Raw genomic sequence first — 24,843 nt, 5'->3', positions numbered from 1 at the left:
TATAAAAGCATAGGCAAGCAAACGAGAGAAGTTAATTGAGTTGAAAGAGAGTAGCTGAGCGAAATGTCTTTGAGGTATGGGTTCTGTTCTGTTCTGTTGCAGTTGTTTAATAGATTTTGCTGTTTGTGTGCTATTGTTTTCCACAAGTGCGGCTTTTGTATACGTTTTTGGCTGCGTGTATGTTGCCTACGCTTTGTATTTTGTAGTAAATTCAGACGTTATTGATCATAACGCCTTAAATTCTCGGATTGTGGATATAGAGAAAAAAAGTTGAGAAAATGTTACGTTAACTTAAGACGATAACTTTATTAACTTTTTCATCATCAATGATTAAAATATTGAATAAATTCGGGTGATTCATTTTATTTTTTATATATTTCAATTTTAGGTAGCTAATTCAATCTTAATATTCAATATTAACCTAAAAATTTGTCAACATCTTGAAATTAAAAAAAAAAATTGTATTATCATTGCTTTAGAAAAAGTTTAGAAAAATAAAAGTATTCGTTTGAAAATGAGAGAAACAAATATCTACTGAAATATTTTATTCTTCAAAATTTTAGAAGTAGTACATGCAATATTGAAAACAAAAAGCAGATATTCAGACATAAAATAAAATGATATCTTGTGTTTTAAAATGAGATCAGAGTACTTGGAAGTTTTCATATATCCTTTGTACCACATTTCCCATCATGTGCCAATACTTCTTTTAGATCGAAAATGTGAGATCTTTTACTTGATTTGACAGAAAAGATGATTGAAACCTGAGAAAAGAAAGTTTTTTGATAGAAAGAATGAAACAAACCAATAAATAACATTAAATTAATTCATCGCTCTTGAATGTATCATCAATAAAAGTGCAAACTATCGAATAAAAATAATTTTTTTTTCAAACCCACCACCAGGCATTTTCTTCGGAGATGTTGTGTATAGTTATGAATCTATAATACCGTTTCGCTGTCATGTTTGTCTCATGGTAGGAAAGAAAAACATTAAAAAAAATGCTTAATGAATACACAGCCAATGCAATGATTGACAATGGCGAGGAATTCCACGACCTTGGCGATAAAAAGATTCTGAAAAATGCAATAATTATATCCTGCTTTCTGAGATCTGCAGATTTTTCGGGGAAATTTAATGCAATGTCGTTTCCTATTGGAAAGCTCAGTTGGTAAGTTGTAAATGATGAGTGGTAGAGACAAAGATGTTACTGTTATTTAATTATGAGTTATTTTCTGTCTGCATGTGTTGTAGCTTTGCACAAATGCTATTATTTGCACACATTTTGGTTGGATTTTTTTCTATCTGTTCATCGTGTTTTCTGGTATATTCATAAAATAAAACATTGTTTTCAACGACCCAGTTTGCAAGACTATATTCATCGTACACCCAGCTGTTGATTTTTGTGTGGTAGCAATGTCTTGAACTTAAATTTCCATAGAAAATTAATGAAATTTCCTTATAATATTTCTAATTTACTATAGAGCTTCAATTATATGGACTCCAATTATTTAGATAATTTTATTTGAAACAATTCTTTTTGAGTGAAAACAATAAATAAAGAGAAACAACTAATTTAGATTGATTTGTTTGAGCAGTGATATTTTAATCCAATACATAATTATGTAAGCTGTAAACAATATTGTTATTGTCGTCATTAATTAGTCAATATATTATAAGCAAATGCGTTTTTAAAAAAGAGATAACTTCTTTTTTCAACATTAATTACCCAGTTATCGGGGCATTGCATTATTTCGATCGACTTTGACCCAATTAAAAACTTTTAAAAATCTCTCGAGAGTGACCCTATTTTTTCCAAAAGCTGTGAGATTTTTAAAATCCTTCGTACAATAGAAGTTTTCATTTTAATTAAAAACGAAAATACTAGTATTGAAAAGCTATTGTATGCTAAGTAATAATTATTAAAATTGTGTTACGTAACAATTAAGTAATTTAAATAAAAGAATCGGTACATCAAAAAATTTGAACTAATAAGTGATAAATTAATTTTTTTGAATAAATCTTTATTATAGTATAATTACTTTAAATCTCGCCCAGAAATTCTAAAGTGTAAACAACATTTGAATGAGATTTTGGTGGCAACCGAGTAATAATTAATTTTTCGTTCGGAGAAAGGTAAACGTTTTCATTAATGCATTTTTATGATTATTATAAAATCTTGTACTTTTTTTCAATAAAATTCTTACAAACTTTCTTGAATTATAGCTATATTTTAGTAAATTTTTCTAATTTTCAAATTCACAATCACATGATGTTTCATATGCGCAATTAAAACTCTAAAGCGAATTGATCAATTAACTGTTAGTAATTGAATATAATATTGAGATATTACACTGTCCTTGGAAACACACAACGTACAAGATTTCGGAACAATAGCACAAAAAAAAGAATGAAAATTAAATTACAAATAAAAAAATATGGCTGAAGTTCAGTTAAATAAACAAGTGTAAAAATATTTATAAAAATTATATTATTTTAGAATATTTCATTTTAATTCGATGAATAATTATTTATTTACTTTTTCTCTGTAATTAATAATTAATATTTCAATTTCCTATTTATTTTCCATTTTTGAGATGGGGATAAGATTATTTTGTTGGGAAAAGAGTTTGCGAAATTTTTGTCACCAGAAAAAATGTTTCAAATGTAAAAAAACTAAATTATTCTGATTTGAAAAACAGTTAAATTATGAATCGACGATTCAAATAAAGATACGAAACCGGAATTCTGTTACTTACTTTGGTCTTCGTTTTCCAGTTGAGGCTGATTTGATAAGGAAGAAATTCTAACTTAGTTGTTTTAAGTTTCTTTTGGATGACTCCGTTACCATTAAATATTTCAATTTCTGCATCACTTTGATCCGGTACTTCAGCTTTCGATGCAGTCTTTCGGTAGATTATTCTTACGCAGAAGTCGCCTTTAGGGCTGAATTCTTTTTTAAATGTTATATTTGCCACTTGTCCTTTTCTCAATTTTATGGTGTAATAGTTTCCTGTTAATGATAAATTGAATTTGCATAGCGATAACATAATTTGTGGTTCTTAATAACCAACAATTTAGAGTAGAATTTTATATTATAGACAGAAAAACATCGGGTCACGAATATCTACCTAGTTCGTGCATACTGGGAGATTCAAAAGAATATATGTTAGGGATACAAAATCAAACAAATAAGATAATCAGTCCCCAAAGAGGCCAATGTGACGGGAAAGGAATCGACTATTTTTCGAACTTTCCAGCTTGGATTCATTTCGAAGTCTAAATTAATCAATTAGCATAACTGGCATTAAAGAATGCTTAATGCAGGTCCATCAAGAAGCCGAACAATATCTAGCTCAATGTCCTTTGTTTGAAGTGGCATCTGAAAAATCACTTTGATCCCTCGTAATTATTGTTAATACGGTTCGACAAAATTTCTCTTGTCATGCGTGTTGGCGCAAGAATCATATTTGATTGCGCCAAGCACATGATTAAACGACGCCAAACATATGGTTAAAATAAATCTATTTAGTTTAAAAGAGAAAGCGGAGTGAAAGATTCTGCTGATCCATCATATATTTGTGGAGGAAGTGATTCCATAATTAAATTCAAGTAGATATTCACAAAAAATGATATCTTGCACTTTTTTCATGAAATCATAGTGAAATTATGCGACCACATGTTTCCAGTGCTGATTTATTTGGATAAATCCAGAATTTCTGCCAATTATTGGTTCTTCCTATGATTCCAGCTATTGTACTTTTCACAGAATATCTTAGGTATTCCACCTCCCTGGATATTTTTGTGTGACCATTCTGAGAGTATTTGATTCTTTAATGAAAAAATATAATTATTCTTTTTTTTAAAGAGAAAAATATTTTATCAAATATAAATATATATCAAAACTATCTGAATATATATAGAGAGAGAATAATCGGTAAAATCTTTTTGATTCCTTTAAATTCAAAATGGCGTCTCGTGTAGGGAAATAATGTTTGCCTACAGTGAAGAGACGATATATTATAAATTGAAACGAATTACAGTGTCCCTAGTGGTGGGATGATAAGGAAGTTTCAAAAATACCCCCCCCCCCAAAAAAAAAGAAGGAGATCGATCAAAATGTCCAATTCGAAAGAAGTACTCTATACCATAATAAAAACACAATGTAGAGAGACAAGACTCTTTATAACTTTGTTATGAAGTAGATGAAAATAAGAGACGAGTTTCAGGAACAGTTATTTAATTATTTTCTAAGTTCCACATTTCACAAGACAAAACAAACACGAACACGAAAATACTCGACACTCACTTAGAATACTATCTAATAATGACTCCTAAGAAGGATCGTGGGAAATATACCTTGATGTTAATAAGGTAACGGCATCTGTTGTAACAAAAGTGAAGGTAGTAGAGTTATGTAACCGCTACAACAGGAAAAGTTTTCATGAAATTATTTGTAAGTTATCTCTAAGTTATCTGTCACTTTCCTTGGCTTCAAAAAGGAACTAGTCCGAAAATAAAATTTAAAAAATAAAATGTATTTTTCGGCATTCTCCCCCTTGTGTGCGTTTTCAGATTTTTGCTGAACATGGAAAGATTATATAATAATACTAGAAAATACATAGTTTAATATTATTTGATCCATCTCTGAAATAACCGTAGCTCTGCTTCATAACGGTACTTAAAAATAACTAATTTTCTGAAATGTTACTTCAATATGAGTGGTAAGTTTAATTAAATCTCTAAAATTAAATTAGCTAAGAAAATTTAGTTTAATATCCCTTACATGTACAGGTCTGTAGTTTTAAAGTAGAAATTGCATTTTTCATTTCCAGGTATTTAAGTAATAAAACCTATTCTTTGTTATTAAACCATTCTACTTTATTTTTTATGTTATTTATTTAAATGCAACTTCTATCCATTAATTTACAGGCTCTCTACATTCTTTCAGAATGCTGAAGACACTAAGTATTAATTAAAAAATAAATACTTTAAGATTTCATTTTGTTACGCATCTAAGATGGAAAAGTCTTTATATATCTTCAAAATTGATGCATGGTACTTTCTGTGTATAATTCCTTGCAAAATTTTGATCATATCATTCATGGAAGAAAATCGACGATTTTCTTCTCTAAGTATAGATTTATAGTTACACATTTGTTACTACATGCTTTTAATGGTAACTGTTGGTAAAAAAATTTTAGTGGTCAGAAGTATTTTTCACTGCTGATTTATTGAGATATCAGCTAGATAATTTTTTCAGTTCCTTTCTTTTTACAAGATTACAAATAAACATTTATAATTTTAATTTGAAAGCAATTTCCTATTCAATAAATATTTAAATTATGTTCAAATTTGGACACATATTCTAATTCAGTAATATAGTACTAACATATTATTACAGAGATATTTTAAAATAACTTCGACATGTATTATGTTAGACATCTTTTATACAAATATAAAATATTTTCCTACTTTCAAATTCAGCCCATTTTTCAAATTTATTATTATCAAGTAAATTTATTTTCCTTGTTACATCTTTTGACAAAAACGTATTTCGCTTAAATGTTTCTAGATGTAAAATGTGTCAAACGAACCAGATAACGTGACTTTGTTTTCAAGTTTTCTTGTGCTATTGACTTGCAAGGCGCAGGCTTTTGTCTCCGGTACAGCATCACAGAAGAAAAGTAGGTCGTCGGTTTTTCTTGGATAAGTTGGTGCCTTCTTAGGGTCTTTCATTTCTAAAAACAAATGGTTACTACTTTAATAAAAACCAATTTATTGTGACAATATGTAAAAGCGAGAGATTTTATGATAATCTAATTTGTTCTACCAATACATGGCGTTTTACACACAGGCAAGATGATAGATTAAAATTTATAGCATAGTATTCTAATTTTAAAAACGCAAATTTACGATTTATTTTCTGCGGTAGGTTGTAGAATTTCATCTATGATATATGTAAAAATTTCAGATCAAAGAATAAAAAAAAAGAGAAAAAAATGTTTTTAGGTACGAATAGAACATTTCAACAGAATAAAAAAAATCTTTCTCCACTAGAAAAAAAAATGACATTATTCAAAAAAAAAAAAACGTACATATTAGCTTAAATTTATTGTACTGTTTTGTTTAAAACGTTTTAATGTCAAGAAAGTTTTATGAAATATGATTAACAACACCAGGGGCTGTAAAATAAAGTCAAATTTCAATTTTTTACAAAATCTCAGTTTTTCCAACAGCCTATTTATAGCCTTACTAAGTAAGTTTTAAATATAGAACTGTACACTTCTGACTCATGAGCGTTATTCTGAACGTATTTTTTTCTACGGCTTTAAACAATGATGAAAGCATAGTTACATTGGAACTGATGTATCAATCGTTCATCTATTTTTCGATGTATTCATCAATTAACCTTAGCATTACTCTACAGCAGAAGATTTGATGGGAAACAATCGATGATAGTTATTTTCAATTATTTTCAGCATTTAGTAAATTCTAACCGGAATTTTTGGGGTAAAAGCATATCCAAACGGAATTTCATGAGCTTTGGCAAGTATGTTGACATATCGTTGCCATTATAATTTTTCTATTCATTTCTGTTTTCCCTGCCTGTCATTTGGGACCATTTTATTCCCTAAAGGGGAGATTTGCGAAGAGGGTTTTATGGAGTTCTTTAAGAAGTGCTTTTCTAATAACTGTTCTATCTGATGCTGGTTTTCAATTTTTATAAATCGTAATATTTCATCTTAATTCAAAACTTGTTTGATATTTTTATACTACTTGATAAACAAATAAGCAGTTCCTTCATTCTCCATCTTTCAATTCAGGAAATTAAAATCGAATTGCGTATGCACAAAAAGAAATATTAGTGTTGATATCATGCACTTATTTTTTGTGTTTTGGTGTCAGGTTTTTTGGCATCACTTTGGCACACAACAATTGTTATTTTGTGACTATGTCGCAAAATCTGATCATTGATGGTAAATAGCTGTTGAGCAATTAAATTCTTTCATGATCAGATAATAATGGGCGGTTTTTCTCAATATATTTCTCTATCTAAAGGTGACTACTTTCTGCACCCTACATAATGTACATTTTGACAATCAGAGCCAAAAACCTTTATCTGGAAAACTGTTTGGTGACAACTGCCGTGGTAATAACTTTTTATATAAATCATGATCAATTCCGATTAAAGTTATTTTCCGTCATGATCCGATTAAACCATATAAGATGCAGCAGGCAAACATAATTTTGGATGCTTCTTTTAACTTCTACATCTACAACCGGACATTTTTATAATCATTAATTTAATATCTTTATAAGCATGTGCTTAACATAAACAATAAAACATTTGATTGCAGACCACCTAGAAAGGTGATTTTAGCATATAGCGTATAAAAGATTTAAAATTAATTTTGGATATGACAAACAGTTGCAAAACTTTTTGAAATTCTTTTTTTAAACAATCTAATGTACAATTTTCGAAGTCTTTGACTTGTAAATCAGTTAACAAATATATAAATGTATTAATTTGGTAATTATTAATAACTGCCGATTAATCATACGACCACAATACAGACATGTATAATTGGGCTCTGTTAATTGGTAAGCGAATTTGAAAACATAATGCTCTACAATTAAAACGACATTTGATTTTAATTTGTGTCTATTCGAGTACATAGCTCTTGCAAACGAAATAAAAAAAGGAAATTATTCTGTAAAGGTCAAAAAAAAAAAAAAAATACTTGAGTTTCCGGAATCTTCATACAAAAATTTCGGGTCTTTAGTCAGTTGCTACATTATCTATTTAATAATTCAGTCCTGCTATCTGTGGAGTTAAAAACTTGAACAAAGATATCTAATCCCGTATTCGACTAGAAAAATTTTAATTGATATTTTCATCCGCTGTCACGCAGACATTTTGAACCACCGACAAGTTACACGGTCCCAAATGAAAACTACAATCAGAATGACTCAGAAATATTCCAATGCTTTGCCTATTATTTGTTAAGAATGTGGGAATATTTTTTCCCCGATAAGCCTCATAGGATCGAATTTAAATAAAGGTTTCAAAAGCGCATGGGATTTTTTTAAACAAGTGCGGTATGGAAAGAACTAAAGTATATAGAATAAATAGAATTAAAATTTTCTCACTACATAATCCAGGATAATCCACTTTTTTCCCGCAAGATTTTCCGCAACAGGTATTAGTTGGACAAGCCGAGCAAGGTTTTCCCATCTTGTATAAAGGTTCACCCTGAACGTTTCCTCTGAAAAATATAATCATTATTTGACTCGAAGAATTATCGTTTTCTGCATTTGTATTCTTTGATTATCAGCTTTAGGCAAACTGCTGGTTTGCTAAGATTATTGATTGAGAAAAAAATTTAAATTGAATCTTTTATATTTTATTTGATCTTAATGTCCCTTTCAAAACAGCAAAATATTTTAAAATTTCAAATTTTGATAGACTTGTAAGTTATATACTTGTTCTGTTAAGTCGCCTATACACTTGATGAATTCTCCTTATCTGACATTCATTTAAAATTAGATCATAAATTTTAAAGGAGAAATGATTAAACTTCAGCTTACCTAATAACTTACTTGGTGAATCTTAACATGCACTTAAAATTTACAGTAATATGTGAAATCATTCAGTTAAGGAATTTACGTTTTATAATACGAAATATGTTTTAAATTTTTGTATAACTTTTGTAAAGCTTTTGTTAGCCGATTATAAAAAAGATTTGGCCCACTACTAAAGTAATCATAAATTGACTACTCTGACCCTCTCTGAGGCACATGGAAAAAGTTGAAAGACCTGATAGCCGCAACAGCAACATTGGCGGAAACTGTGGTTGAGTCCCGAGGGCAATCACCGGTCACGGTACAACCCTTCTCGTATGAAGTGCATCCCATTATCGATGGGTATTGACCAACCCCCCCAAACTCTTTCCGTACCCATCAGGGTGGCAAGAACCAACAAACATACCGGAAGCTTCTCATCCTTATTTTTGAGGTGCCCTCCGGTGGGAGTACTACTGCTGTGTCCATGGAAATGCAAAAAGTGAGGAAAGAAAGTCTCAGCATTGTCAAAGGTCTGGAGGACCACTGCCGCCAGCTTTGGTGCTTCAGAACTGTAAAGGATCTCCCGAAGTGGATCCATCAGCGGTAACCAGCCAAGATTAAGATATCTGCTGCAGTGATTGGGCGCTGGAAGATGTGTCACGGTGTGAGCTGATTTTCAGGGCAGTTCTTGTTGTAAATATAGGTTCTTGTCCTATCAGGAAGGATCTTCATTCCCTTATAGTGGGTTGTTTTTAATCTAGCCAGTGTAGATGTTAAATTTCTAGGGAAATCAAAGTCAATGATTAAAGGCTTCCTAGAAGGCTGATTTATAAGTCATACATCTGGCCACAACGCTGGCATCTGCAAGTGTGATGGTGAAACTGGGTTGGACAAGGTTTCGTGCCTTTTTGGCCAAAGCATCCGCACACTCAGTGCCCTCGATGTTTACATGTACGGGTATCCACTGAAGCGCACAGGATTTCTTCTTGCAATGCAATCGAACATATAAATCATTTATAGTAGACGTGATGTTTGCATCTCCGTTTCCGATGGCCTCTAAGGTCGATTTAGAGTCTGAGAAAACAACAGTCCCTCAGCAAAGTCCATATCTTGAGAATTATTCACGCAAAAATTTAGGGCTTCTTTGCTTGCCAAAAGTTTGCCGGTGAAACTGGAGGCAATCAAACTTGTGTTAATTTTAACATTGATTTTTTCACCATGTGGAAGAATGAAAAGAATGCCTGCTCCACTACGTTTAAGGGATTTATCTGAGGTACTGTCAGTGAAAGCAGCTGGCTGGGGAAGTACTATTAAAGTAATAATAAACTTACATTTTAGTGAGTAATAATATATTTTTCATAACTAATCATAAAACTGTTGAACGTTTGTAATAATGTCTTAGAACGTAGTTGGTTTCAAGGTAGGGAAGATAATTTTACAGATATCCCTAACAGATTAATGAATGGATGCCCGGTGAATAAAAACGGTTCCTATGGATAAAAATGAAAAATCTAGGATAAACAGGAATCTCGATGATAAATCCAACAGGACACGAGTTCCAGCGTTTTCTCTATAGCATTCGATACACTGTCACGGCAACTATCAAAAACAAATCGAGTCGTGCTAGTAAGTCAAGTTGAGCTGAAATGTATAGTTGAGCGAAGCTTCTGTTTTGAGTGTTGATATCTTGACAGTTCCTTGGGCGTTTTGTGCTATTGCGATTGGTTGTAAACAATCGATAACAAATTTGCTTCTTTGTTATCGATTAGTGCCTGTTTTTGTTCCTCAATATCCTTGAGATAATTGATTGTAATTACATTTGTAATGGTGAAGCACATACATTTATTAAAATATTCATATGGTGTAATAATACGTCATCTTTACACGGTCGGAAGAGAAGCATATTTAAAAAAATATGATACTCACCCAGGTCCATAATTGCAAACATAAAACTTGTTATATTTGTCGGCTACTTTGTAAACTGTGTAACCGCATCCAACTCTCCAAGATCTAGACCATACGACCTAGAAAAAAGAATAATAATTTTTAAAAAGCCAATAAAAAAGATCCTTACAGAATTCACTCCGACAAACAAGCAGAGAGCGGTGGCCTAGTGGTAAGGTCTTGGCTTCGGATCCATAGGGCTTCAAGTTCGAAACCTGATTACACCGAAGAGCTGTCGTGTGAGCGGGTCTGGTGCCCGTTAAGTCCGTCGGGGTCAAATGGCTTCCCTCTAGTGTGTTGTGGGAGTTTGGAGAAGTGATGTCAGCTCAAGTGAGCCTTCGTCATCTGATCGCAGTTCGAAGTTACGTGGTCCGTACAAAAATAAGCCTAATGTTGCTTTAAAAAACGGGACTTTAATATAACTAAACTAAGCAAAAACCTGTAAACGTATAATATTAGCTATAATTTATAGCGAATCAGCCACTTTTAGCGACCAGTTGATTCGCCGGAATTAATAGTTTCTAAAAAATTTATTTAAGCATTTGGTGAAACTTTTCTTTTATAATTTCTCGATAAAATATTTTTAAATCTCAAAAATTTTATAATAGCAATTAAATACAAATAGCTCGTACAATTTTAGAAGCTTGACGCATTGTCCCGTCTTAACTTTATACATCCAAATATGCCACAAGAAAGTGCATCAGTATGAAAAAAAAGGAATATGCTTTAAGAACTTTTCCTCTTTGATTGATTATAAACATAAACTTCAACCAATTTTAAAAATGCAGCAAAATTTCTGAAATTTTATTAATGGTTTATTAACAGAAATTTTATTAAGAGTACTAAAACTTTTTCAAACATGAAAAAAAGTTGAATCTTCACGTCTTGATCATCAACAATAGAAAAATAAAAGCGAAAAATGATTAAATAATAGTAGCAATGAAAAGGATTAGTGTTTCGCTTCAACAGTGAAATATGTTATTATAAAACACACTTAAAAATATTTTTTTTAATTAATTGAAAAGGAAAAAAAAATATTTGGCAAAAAAAATGATATTTATAAAAAAAAAAAAAAAAGTTCTTTTGAATTTTCAGACGATGTAAAATAATTTTTATTCCTTACGATTTTTGAAAATTATGATGAAAAATGCCACTATTTTCTCTAATTTTCAATTAATTAAAACTTTTTAAAAAATCGTCGAGAGTTTTGTTATTTTTGCTCTCTAAAATGTATATATGTCATATTTATAACTCTAGATCAAACGGTCTGGTTGTGCACCAACGCATACAAACACGCAAATATTCATTTTTATTATTGGTAGAGATTAGTAGAAACTATCAATGTCTGCTGAGCCGCGAAGATATTCGATGTGAGTTTGACAGTTTTCTTGTACGTAGGCATGAACAGATGTATTCCCATACCTGTGTAAAATGACCAACACCAGTGAATTTTCCATCATAACTCATAATCCAATCCTTTTTAAAATCTTTCACTTCATCGTAGTGACGTCTTATTACGTTTTTCCAGTCAGGTTTATATAACTTCTTTTTTTCCTGTTTTGAGCATTCTTTGCTAGGACATGACGACGTATCTCTAGCAATATTTTGTCCTACTCTGAAACTTTCTGGAAAAAGAAAAAAGAACGAAAGAATTATAATGAATAAAAATCTGATTTATTATCTGAAACTTCGACTTTTAAGATAAAACAAAAATCACTGTATAATTGCTATATTGATTTGCATTTATAATTACATTTTGAATTTTGAGCAGGTTGCTGAGTACTTGATTTGTTTGATTAAATCATAAGAATAGTATGTTATTATTTATAAAACTTTCTATACAGGATAGGATATAAAATGAGTTCCTTAGAAAATGATACAAGATTAAATTCTGGTGATAAATTCTAGAAAACTAAAAAAGATTTCATGGTAATGACGCAAGGGCCAATTTTAATTGAAATCCGCCATAAACTTAAAAATCAGCAATAATATAAAAAAAAAACTCTTAAGTATTTGACTGCATTTGGGATAAATCTTTCGAAAAATGATACAAAATATTTATATTTTTGAATTTTTATATAAATTAATTGAAAGACACGAATGAAACCGCGAAAGCTTACATTTGAAAGAAAACTTACAAGAATCCTTTGCTGAAATTAGTGATAAGCAAGTACATACCTCAAAATGTTATAAAACAACAATACAACTTGAGAGCTCACTCCGCAATTAGCACTCCAAAGAAAGGATTCATTAGAATCGTGTGAGCACCTCCACTTATATAGTCTTGTGGCAAGGTGTACATTTTTTTTTACAAGTATATCTAAGGATCTTGATTCCTAACAAGGTTATCAGTATAATTCTTACATTTTATTGTATCTTCATTTTTGCCTTCAGTATTACCAAATTTACCAGATATTGCCAAATTTCATCAAATTTGTCGCCAAGATTGGAGGTTATTGGCCTTGCATCCATTCAACATTCATTAAAAATACCTGTAAATTTCTTTTCCTAACTTTGAAACTGATTATCCAGAAACAATATTACAAATTTGATATACTAGCCTTTTTCAAGATAAAATAAATATTTTTTTTATACCAGCTTCTGTTTCATGCAATAAAATTACGCTAAACTACAACATTTTTTTATTTTGTATATTCTATTTTTTTGTTTGCCGTTTTCTTCAAAATACAATAATATTAATAGAAAATTTAATGGTCAATGTATTCAATGTTTCTTCGAATTGAGTGACACTTTATTTTCTGAAAAATCTTAAAATTTTGCAAACGTTTGCTTACCAACCATACGGCACTCTGGACAGTCGTGTTGAAACTCACAGTTATCTGCCCATTTCTGTGCAATAGCCGCGAGTTCGTCGTCCCAAACCTATAAAAAAATTAGATTTTCTTATATATCTTTTTATTAAAAATATAATATATATTACAAATTACAATACATTAATACATGCATATTAATTTAAGATTATGTATGCAGAATGAAATTGCGAGAAATAATTATTGAGTACCTACTATTTTGAAAGTTTATGCATAATGTTGTAGGCCATGTGCTTTTTTTCATTTGTGAAAACAAAAGACAACTTTGATTAAAAGTAATTTAATATAAAGTAAAAAGTCATGAATTCAAATTTGTAAATAATAAGCTTATACAATTCAAAACTCAATTGCAGTAGAGTTCGGACTCCAAATAGTACGAGTCTTTGATATCACAGAACTCACTACGTTATGCCGCGTGCAATAGCTCGACCAATACGAAAGCTGAACTTCTGAGCTTTATTGTCCGTTGAGGTGACAGGTTGAACTTTCTGGAAATTTCTACGAGATTGATTGAAATAGGATGAGAATGGGATTTTTGGCAACAAAGGCCGTTATCCCTAATGCCAAAAGAATATATTCAATAGATGATAAAAAAATTCAGAGATTGGAGAAGGATCCGAAGATACGCTTATTAGAAACAGCTTTTTGAATAAACGTTTTGAATGAAGAATAAGAATGAAAATCAATATTAAGTTTTACAAAAAGATTTGACCTATGAGTTGTGTATTTGGAACAAACAAGATGATATGTTCAATGTTATTTTCATGATTACAAACTTGGCAATGAGGATAATTGTGTAGACCAAATCTATTCAACAGAGCTGGAGTTATAATCATCCTGGTTAAAAGACGTGCAGTTATGATATCTTGCCTTCTGTTTTTGAGCCGTAGATTAAGGGAAAACATGGTGGGAACATTGCCAATAGATTCTTGATATTTGGTATTTTTTTAAAAATTTCTTCGAATCTGGATAACGTATTTTTACTCAACAATCAATTGGTTGTGAAAAACTTATCTAAAATATAAATTCGATTTTTGGCTACTGTTAACGAATACCAGGGATTAATCGCCAGATAATTCGCCAAGAATGGTCCACTGGATTCAGCAAAAATGCTAAATTCACGCCAAATTTAATATTTGCTAACTATTGGACGTCAGTTGCATGAAAGACGTTCTCTTGCATAACAATTTTATTAGAGAGTATGAGAGAAAATTTTCGGTCAAAAACCAATTACAAAGGTCACAATTTAGTCAAACCAATCACTCACATCGGAGTCACAAACCAACTCCTGCTGGTTTGACCTTTATATTATCTATCACTTTTAATTTCCAATTTATTCCTCAACCAAAACTTTTGCATCGTTGACTTTAGATTAGATGAATTCCATTTTTTATTAATTTTATGTAAAAAAATGTTAACGATTTCAAATGCTAATTCAATAAAGATTGAATTTTTTGGTATAGTTTCATCAGCTGATCAGTCTCACCATTTGAAGCATATCAGCTGCTTCAGGAAGAGTACCACTTTTAGATCTGGTTTCCTTTGCCATCGCAATATCGCTTCTGAATTTATTGTGAAATTTTACAATAACAATTTTATCCTTCTTTCTGACGCCAGAAGATTGTTTGTCACAAGTTGAATTTGGTTTGATGCAGAACGTATGCTTTGTACTAAATCTCCGATACGCAGAAGGGCATTTCACGGACTTCTCCCCCATGGCCAGATTAAATAAGGCTAGAAGAAGTATCAATTTCATTAGAACAAGCATCTGTAAAAAGAAAATAAAAATATTAATGTTGGAATCATTAAAAATCAGTTTATTTCAAAAATATTCTTAAAGACATTGCATCTGTTTTTTAGGAAAAAATAGTGAAAAACTTTAAAGTTTAATAATCATGCAAAATAGACATGAACGGAAAATAGTTACTTTTTAGATGAAAATTTCATTGGTTAAAATACTCTCTTAGACGTATGTATTAATTTAAAAAATTAAAAAAATCAGGATTTGTGTAAGTTTCCTTCAACTGTTAAGAAATAATAATTGCGTTAACTTAAAAATATTTAATCTGACTAAATAAAAAAGGAGAAGTACTTGATTCGTCATTATAATTAAAGGTACCTCACGATATGTCGAATATAATTTACAATGTGAGGCTATATATGTCATTTTTAGAACAAGAAATAAAGAATTTCGGAATATAATACACATACAAGACATTGTTTATTTCTAAAATGAACATTTACCTTTAATTTGTCAAAAATCTCTTTTGTAAAGCATTAAAATCTTCATTTTGGATTCTTTCATATGTAAATTTGTTAAATTTCTTACGAAAAAAAATGATTAACACAAAAAAAGGATTAATGAAAATAAAAAAAATTCCAAGGTTTTATATTTCTATCTAAGTTTTATATTTTATATATTTAACATCAAGAATGCACAACTATTATTATTATAATATTATAATGTCAATGCCATTGAATATGCCAAATTCATTATTTTATGTTTATGCAAATGCACGTTATTAGAAAATGTGAAGCAGAGAGCTTTGCTATACAGCACAAGAAAATCCACTTACTTGAAACCTATTACTAGGAATAAATAACATATAATAAATTATTGTTTAAAAAGTAAATAACTGTATAATATTAATACTTTTAAAATATATATGCTTAAAAATATAGAATGAATTAAAACTGGATGAAGCAACACCGTGAACGAATTCGGTTTCCTTGTGTTCACTTGTATTTGGATAGTCAAATGGACAGACTTCTTTTGAATGGATTTTTTTCAAAAGTTGATAGAAATCCACAAATTTGGTGTAAAGAATACATAATATCCATAATCCTTCTAGCTGAAGTCATTTTTGAATTAGTGTATTTACAGAGACATATATAATTACAAAAATTCATCAAATTCAGGAAGACCAGAAACGTGGAGATTCGTCTAAATCTCTAGCTCCAATTTTTTTTTACTATTATAATGCTTTCTCCTTGTATGATTTATAAGCTTCGCGAATTATCGTAAGTAACAGAAATGGCTCTGTTATCAATATACAAAAACTTACGTAGTTTTTTTTTTTAAGTTATTCCTAGATAAAACTGGTCAATTAGAATTTTTTTTCTTTTCCTAAAACTAGAAAATTATAAAAAACGACATATATGTATCTGTAAAATTCCAGGGTATCTTAAAACTGTGAGCATTCTGCAATTCAACAGCGGCTTTCTTAAGGTAAGTGATTACTTCGGGAAGTTGATTTTAAGGGCAACTATTTTCATTCAATGATCTGAACAGCTTTCCTTATAAACTTATTAAACTGTTTACGTATTGTACTGTTTTTTGGAGGTTACACTGATTTTCTTCATTTTCATAACATACGTTGAAATGCTATACCTTCATATTTAAATGGTATTTTTTGAAAACTTAATAAATTTTTATTTATTTCCCAATAAAATTCTTAGAACCCCTCCTCCTGTTTAAAATTGTAAACCTTGCGTCCGCCAATGCCGTTCATGGCGTTGGTGAACAATGGTTACGAAATATAGATCTAGCATTCAAAGATTCGTGAATATAACATTTTTATTAAATTTATCGTGTGAATATATATTTTGGATGTTTTTTTGCCTCCCAATTGAAATCAAAATTCGGTACGGAACAGCAGTTATAGTAACAAGATAACATACCGAATTTCGTTGATTTTTTAAAATCATTGTATTAATTGCGTATACATGTATGCGAAAGTATAGATCGACAGATGGTCAACTATTTGATGAGTTTGATTCAAAATGTGATAAGAGTCTACATTTTAGTTGCTAAACTGGGATGTCAAATTATATTTCCCTAACTCTTTGCATTTTGTAGTTATCAAAGTGTCTATACACGGAGAACAAAATACACAACTTCCTCTGAATGGATTTCAATCTAAATTTGATAAAAAAGAATCTATAAATTGGAACGCAAGGCTAAATACCACATTTCATCTATTTAACTCGAAATGTTTTTGAATTAAAGATATAAATGACGCCAAAAATGGGTTTTTCAGACTCAGAGGGATCTGAAACGAGAATCTTTCTCAAAATCTCAAGTTATAATCTTTTTTATGATTACAATACTTCTCTAGACTTCAGGCTGCAGGTGGCCTGGTGGTAAGATCTCGGCTTGTGAGCCGTAGGGTTTCAGGTTGGAGACCCGATTCCACAGAAGAACCGTCGTATAAGGGGGTCTGTTGCACGTTAAATCAGTCATGCCAAACGTCCTCCCGCTGGTGTGGTGTGGTGTGGCGTGGAGAGGGGGTGCCAGCTCAGGTGTCTTCCTCGACATCTGACCGCGGTTCAAAATTACGAGGTCCATCGCAAAATAGCCCTAGTATTGCTTTACAACGGGACATTAATATAACTAAACTAAACTTCTCTAGACTTCGAATATGAGGAAGTAAAATTGCATTATCATTTCGAATTTTGTTTACTATGATGTGAAAGAGGAAAACAATTGCCGTACGCCTGATCGTTGTGAGAAGAGGAGGGAGGGAGAGGGGGAGATTGGCTTGCGCCAAGTGTACAAGAAGATGGAATGGACGGGAAAATGGCTATCGATAAAATTTAAGAGTTGGATTTGTATAATTTTCTGTATTAAAAAAAGAATTCAAAGTAAGTTGCTCGAGTATCATTAAAAATTATGGATAGATAAAGCAAACCTTTTAGGAATTGTATGCAATTTGTATTTAATTACTTTAAAGATATATGATAATTTTAATTTTTTGACTACCTTATTTTCATCAATATGTTTAATTCGCGTTTTATTTTCAAGAATGTAATAATTTATTAAACCGTATTTTCAAAATACGAAAAATTGTTCATCTATATAAAAAAATATATATATATATATCAAGATATGCTTTCTTGAGAGTGGATTGTGCCATAGAGCTAATGAAAAATTCAGCAAAATATAGCGAGTGCTTAGGCGGTTTAGCAGTTCTTCCATGACACAGATTCACTTCGAAATGACAGAAATTTTGAAAATTCTTTTAGAGAAATTCTTCTATATTATGATCTAATCAAGTTCTCGGATTGTTATAGTAATGATTAGAGCAAAGAAATGGGCACTCTTTAATAAAGTAATTACTAAGATGACAATCATATCCTTTCACAAATAAGAAATATATTAAATAAAAGCTGAATTAATAATAGTTATATACAGAATTTATATAGATTATATATGCGGCATTAAATATAATTTAGTGGCCTCCTTTGACATCTAACTAGTTGGTTGTGCTTCATTTTTGTTGAATCATTTATGCATAACATGGTGTTGGTGATGCTTTCGACCGAGTGCAATAAAATCATTAATTAAATTCGATTATTTCTTTTAAATTGAATTTCCCGATAGTGTAATTTCATTTTTTTTATTCCTCGTATAACTATGCAGATATTAGAATCTTTCCTCCGCAGTTTTCAAAAATAGAAAAAAAACGTGAAAGAATTAAATATTTCATGAAACAATACTAATGAATTTAACTTCATTGCAACAAAGAAATCCATTGTTGAAAATCATACAAACAAAATATTTTTTTTAATTGGCAAGATTTAAGAAAAAAAAATTGTACGATAATCAAATTTGTTTCATTAAAAAGAGCATTTTTATAAAATGGGGTGAAAATTCATTTTGTGTACTAATATTTTAAAAAAAATTATCACAGAAAATGTTAGAAACTCGTCTAATTTTTATTGATTAAAATTCTGATTGAAAATTTCAAAAAGAAACTTTTTCAGATGTAAACATTCTCTTCCTTCAAAGTATTTCTGTTCCGGTTAAATGGTCTGTCCTTTAGAATACAAACACGCACACATACACACAGAATCATATTATGTTTTATTATTAATAGAGATTTATGTAATTTGAATTCGAGGCATATTGCAATATGGTTATAGAAAAGAGAAAAATAATGAATTGCTGACAAGTATGCTTTTTTTCGATTGAAATTTTCTCTCACTTCTGATTTAAGGAAATAATTATGTCATACTAAGCTTGAAATGACAATGAATTTTGACTTATCTATACAATGGGAAGCACTGTTTAACATTTTGATGATTAAAGTCAACAAATTGATATTTTTAAATGTTCATTATTTTTAATTTGTGAATTTTATTCAGCTAAATGATGATGATTTATCCAAAATTTCATTTTTAATTATATTTTCTTTATTATCATATTTTATTAAAATAGAGAGAGAGTGCAATATGAAAATTTCACAAGTAACATTTTTTTTTCTTTTGGAAGTATATAAAAGAAATTATAAATTTAACTAAAAAAAGAGAAAATATTTTCTACAATTCGGGGTTGTAAGAAATAAACAACATGATTTTTTAGCACCTGGTATTTTAATTATATGAAATTACCACATAGAAGCAAGTCATTTTTTGTGAATATATACATACCTTTTATTTTAAAATAAATTGCTTTAAGAAGTTATTTTCTGACATATGGTCAATAGTCAGATGCAGATATAAAAGGACTTGTTTGGTGGGGTATAATTAAACGGATTTCTATGGGCTTTGTTTGGTTAGTGGCCAGTGACTTCAATAAACCGACATTCACTTTGAAGGCAAAAGTATCAAGGGTGATTTCGAAAAGATAAAATTTACTTCTAAAAAAATTATTTGTATATGATTTGTTTCAAGAGTAATCTGTTAAAATATATGTAAATATTAAAATAATACCTCTTTATTTATATGCGAAGAATAAAACAATTAAATTATGTAATCCGCATTCGAAACAGCAAATATAATACCTTATGCAAATAATATATCTTATAATAGAGCGAAAAAGAATAATGTACTTACAAATATACTTCCTTATGAAAATAATCAATACTCTTTCTTTTGGTTTAATGAAATGTCAATACTCTTCTAATAAGTCAAACATTATTAATACAATTTCAACTAAATTAAACAAAGGAAAATGTTGCATAATATATTACAGGAAGTATAAAGCTGCGATTGTTAATTCAATAATATCTTTTTTTAGATATTTCTTCTATTTTAATACTTGATTATTTTTAAATATTAATGTTGATCTTCCTTTAAAAACATTATTAGAAATATAATTAACTCTTTTTGTTTATTCTGTTAGGTTATTGTAGAAACTATTTTGTCATTATCTTATTCTAAAAGTCTTATGTTTACATTTCGCAAACAATTATATTTCTTCATAAAAGCAACAATAATAAAGGAATGAGGAAATTCTTTTTGTCAATCTATAGTTGATTTTTAAATAAGGATCTTGGTAATTACCAAACATTTGTAAATTTTGAATTTATTTAATTAACAGATGAATATTAGTTAGATAACATAATGATACTTGTTCTAATCTTACTCAATCTAATATATCTCTATAAATCTTTTATTGGCCAAGACTACCCTGGAGCTTTTAGATATCACCAGAAATAAAATTCTTTCTTAGCTTTACCATGTGAAAGATGAGGATTGGTATTTAAATGTTCCAGACGCGTTCCAGGGGAAATGTCCAAAACTTTATTATTCCATTAGAACGTAAAGCTAAGAAAAGCTCCAATGGCCAGCTTGATTGCAGTGAGACACTTTTTATTAAAACGTACATCAGTTAAATAAAGAGGGAGCCAGATAATACAATTTATAAACTTCTTTTTTTCTTCTCAATATTTTGCAGCCTTACCATGTTCTAACCTATTAAGTCTTGATGATCAATACATCATGCAGTGTTGAATATTTTTTATAAGATTATTATTTCAATTGTGTTTAGTAAAGATTTTCATTAATACAGTATTTAATTTGCTTTAATATAAGAAGTAACAGAAGAATTATGTTAGTCGACATTAGTATTTACTGTTGAAAGTTGTCCCACAGGGGAGGAGACATCTCGTAATTGAGGATGAGAAACTTCCGGCATGGTGGTGGTTCTCGCTACTCTTGCGGGTATTCGAAAGGGTGGGGGTGGCGACCTTCCATCGATAACGGGACGTACTTCCATAGGGTAGGGTTGTACCGTGGCCGGTGATGACCCTTAAAATTAAACCACAGTTCCCGTCAGTGTTGCTATCACGGCGGTCCGGTCATTCAAGTTTTTCTGTGTGCCTTGGGGGGTGGGGGGTGGAGTAGTCAGTCTGTGATTACTGTTGAAAGTTGTGAAACTTATACATTTTCATAATTATTGGTGTTTGAGGGCATAATAATCTTGGACTGAATCGATGATCATTATGAATGTCATTAATTCAATTAAAGGATTACTTAGAAAGCAATGTGCGACCAAATAAAATTTATTAGTAAAAAAATTATTGTTAGGGTTTCAAGCTAAATATGCGCCTTAAATAATGTAGGATGTATTGATGAAAGGAAACTGGTACGAATGTATGATCTCTGTAAAGAAGAATTGATTCTATTTTTATAACAATTTATTTTCAAAAGATTTTAGAAGAAACAGAAAAAAATTATTTTATGACAACAAACACTACGTAAAAAGAAAAATAGAAAATATAAAGAAGCTTGTTTTTTAAACTGGTCAATTTAACTCGCATTTATTTTATTGCGTTTATTTAAACTATATATTGGATTACATGAATGTATGAGCATGTTTTGTTTTTTGTAGCAGAGAGTTGGTCGTAAAGACTTTTGTCTTCTTGTAGACTTCTCACCTGCAGCTTTTTAGAAAGTCTTGAAACTTGGCATCCTGTAGCATCAGGAAAATCACAGAGAGCCGAAATGCTGTTATACGCTTGCTGTCTTGTTGTAATGGAAAATGTTGATCTTCAAAAGCATTCGTGGGAATTCATAATCTAGCTTAGATTTTTTTTTAGAGAGAGAAATTCCATGAAAGATATTTTGATTCTTTTTCTGTGTGAGGAATGGTTCTTTATTCTATCATTTTTGTTATTCAAATTTCTTAAAAATTTTATGTCATATTATCTTCTTTTTTTCTAAGGAACATAATTCTATACGTAAGAATGTTATATATATATTGTTACAAAATTTTTCTCTACAACAAATATCGCAAATTAATCGTAATGACGCAGCTCATTTAATTGCTGTAGTTCAGCAGCTTTCTTGCTCTCTAATCCTCCAGTTTCTCTACGTGTCGGCGACTCCGACTCCTCTCACACCACTTGTGACGATACACACGACGACTCAGACGATCCACACAACAACAACGTAGCTTCTGAATGCCCGTCTTTTATAGTTCCGGGAGGCGGGGCTAGAGTCTTCAGACCAATCAGGGCGTACCTGGCTGTATCTCGGGTCTTAGTGGATGAATCGTGAAAGTTCTCGAACTTTCCGGTATTATCCATTTAGTCACCAAACTCGCCAAATTTATCGCCAAGCCGCCAAATGCTCGCCAAGTCTGTCGCCAAGCTCTAAGTTCATTGATCTCAGCACGTACAGGACCGATCGTACAACGGTCTTTCTTACGATGACTCTATTCGTGCCGGGTAGCAATATTATAGGTTCGTAACAATATATTTTCTTTATGATAGAGCAGTTTAAGTAAAGTGATTAACTAGAAATACTGCCAATATAGCCTAGTTGGTAAGGCGTTGTATTCGCCTCCCTTGGGTTGTGAGTTCGAACTCTGCCGTCTGAAGACTTTCCCAGCACATGGTGGCTGGTGCATATATAAATCCGTTTTAAAGACAAAGTCCTCCAAGTCGATACTGTACCAATTAAGGGTTCTGGCTCAGAGGTGATCGTTTTCTGATTCAGGTTTAAATTACGATCTATGAATGAAACCCACCCCCGGGAAAAGGATTGTGATGCATGAGTAGCTGAGAAGTACTCTTGGCCCTAGATGGCGTTATTGAAACAGGAGACGCTAAAACTCGGCTTAAAATAGCTGATCCCGTCAGCAGGCTTGTCTATGACAAGTGCCATAAGCAACAACAATAAAAAGAAATTCTGTTCACATACGAAATTATGCCCAGATAATAATTAGTATTTTATGTGTTGACTTTATTTCCTAAGAAATAAAGACAAATACCTACATTCCGATAAGACTTTATTTTTCTTATTAATCTAGTTATCATTCATATAATTATCCTACTTCAGTAGTGCACCAGAAAAAGAAAAAAATGGGGCCTAAGCTAAAGACATAAAAGCGATGCATTTTTGTCACATTATGGATATTTCATCATGGTAATTTTCGTTATCTTTATATAATTCACATTCACAAATCAGATGCAGTTTTAAAATACGTTGCAAGTTGCGTTTTGAATTGTTTGCACCTTTAAAGAAAAAAAATGAAAGAAAATTTTAAAGAAGTGGTTTAAAAGAGCAGATTACAGAATGTTTTTAAAGCTGTTTTCTCAATTCTTTTAAATCAATTAAACGAGAAATTCTATTGCAAATTGCTGTGAAGGATTTCCGGGGTTGTATACCCTACCGCGTGAGTACAGAACCGAATAGTAGTTTGAATGTCGCCCCATCTTTCACTTTCAAATGAAGCAGTGGAAATTGCCGCAATTTCAAAAAAAGGTGAGGAAGTTTTGGCTATTTCAAAATTATTGTAATTGTACCTCTATTGAAACAATTAAAACTGGTTATTATTTCAATATAATCACCTCCTTCAAAATTAATGAAACTAAATTAATTAAATAAAACAAAAATTATGCTAAAAATTCAAAAGCAAAAAGAAATTATGTGAAAACTTGTTTTCGTGAAGCGCATTTCGAACATAAAATGAATGGGGGGGGGGGTAAAAATTGTGATAGTAAAAAAATCTCGTTCTGCAACTCAGAAGAAAGTTAGAGAAAGTATAAAAAAAATATAAGTATATAATACCATTATCAAATAAAAATATGGGCTAGTTGTTGGGTACTAGTAAAATTATATGGCAAAAAGTTAATGAAAACTTGTTGGGGGATATTTCGTAACTGGAAAATTATCAGTAATTCAAACATCATGTAAATCAATTTCTCTAGAAATAGCGCATAGGAAAGAACTCCAATAAAAGAAATTTTTAACTATCTGCTTACCACTCGTTTGCGGAATAAAATCATCCAAAACACTAAGACTTGAGTCTTTGAAACTTATAGTACGCGTTTGATTATCCCAACGACGTCAAAAATTGAGTATGAAGGACAACATACATCCAAACTACATCTTGTTTTCACTGTTACATTACATATTGCGTATTGAGAAACATACTGGCGAAACTCCAACAAATGGATTTTCGAAATAACTCATTAAATGGTTTCTTTTGAAGGCAAAAGAAGTAAAAAAGACATCTTGTCATCGCTTGTGTCTTAAGGCCGTGCTGACCTGGTGATAAGGTCTTGGCTGCCGAAACGGAGGGTTTCAGATTCGAGACTCAATTCCTCCAACTTGTAAGCAGGTCTGGTGCACGTTAAATATGTCAGGGCCAAACTTCCTCCTGGCGGTATGGTGTGGAAGTTCGGAGCGGAGGTGCCAGCTGAGGTTTCTTTCTTATCATCTGACCGCGGTTCAAAATTACGAGGTCATTCCCAAAATTGCCCTCATA

The 24,843-nt window shown here is 30.8% G+C and overlaps 1 protein-coding gene across 1 annotated transcript; it reads right to left on the bottom strand.

The window, feature by feature from the left end:
* Nucleotides 1-630: 630 nt before the first annotated feature.
* LOC129977056 (CRISP/Allergen/PR-1-like) lies at nt 631-20,240 on the bottom strand. The gene is made up of 9 exons (XM_056090530.1): nt 20,181-20,240; nt 14,830-15,111; nt 13,308-13,395; nt 11,935-12,137; nt 10,495-10,592; nt 8,155-8,270; nt 5,598-5,741; nt 2,760-3,013; nt 631-764 (listed from the first exon to the last, which is right to left on the bottom strand). Exons 2-9 carry the CDS (start codon nt 15,109-15,111, stop codon nt 663-665), a joined length of 1,287 nt encoding a protein of 428 aa, XP_055946505.1. The 5' UTR covers nt 20,181-20,240; the 3' UTR covers nt 631-662.
* Between the last annotated feature and the right edge of the window lie 4,603 nt (nt 20,241-24,843).

The sequence above is a fragment of the Argiope bruennichi genome, chromosome 1 (assembly GCF_947563725.1).
Source record: "Argiope bruennichi chromosome 1, qqArgBrue1.1, whole genome shotgun sequence".
NCBI classification, from domain to species: domain Eukaryota; kingdom Metazoa; phylum Arthropoda; class Arachnida; order Araneae; family Araneidae; genus Argiope; species Argiope bruennichi.
The sequence above is the reverse complement of the archived record's forward strand: the minus strand, read 5'-3'. Positions and strand labels throughout refer to the sequence as shown.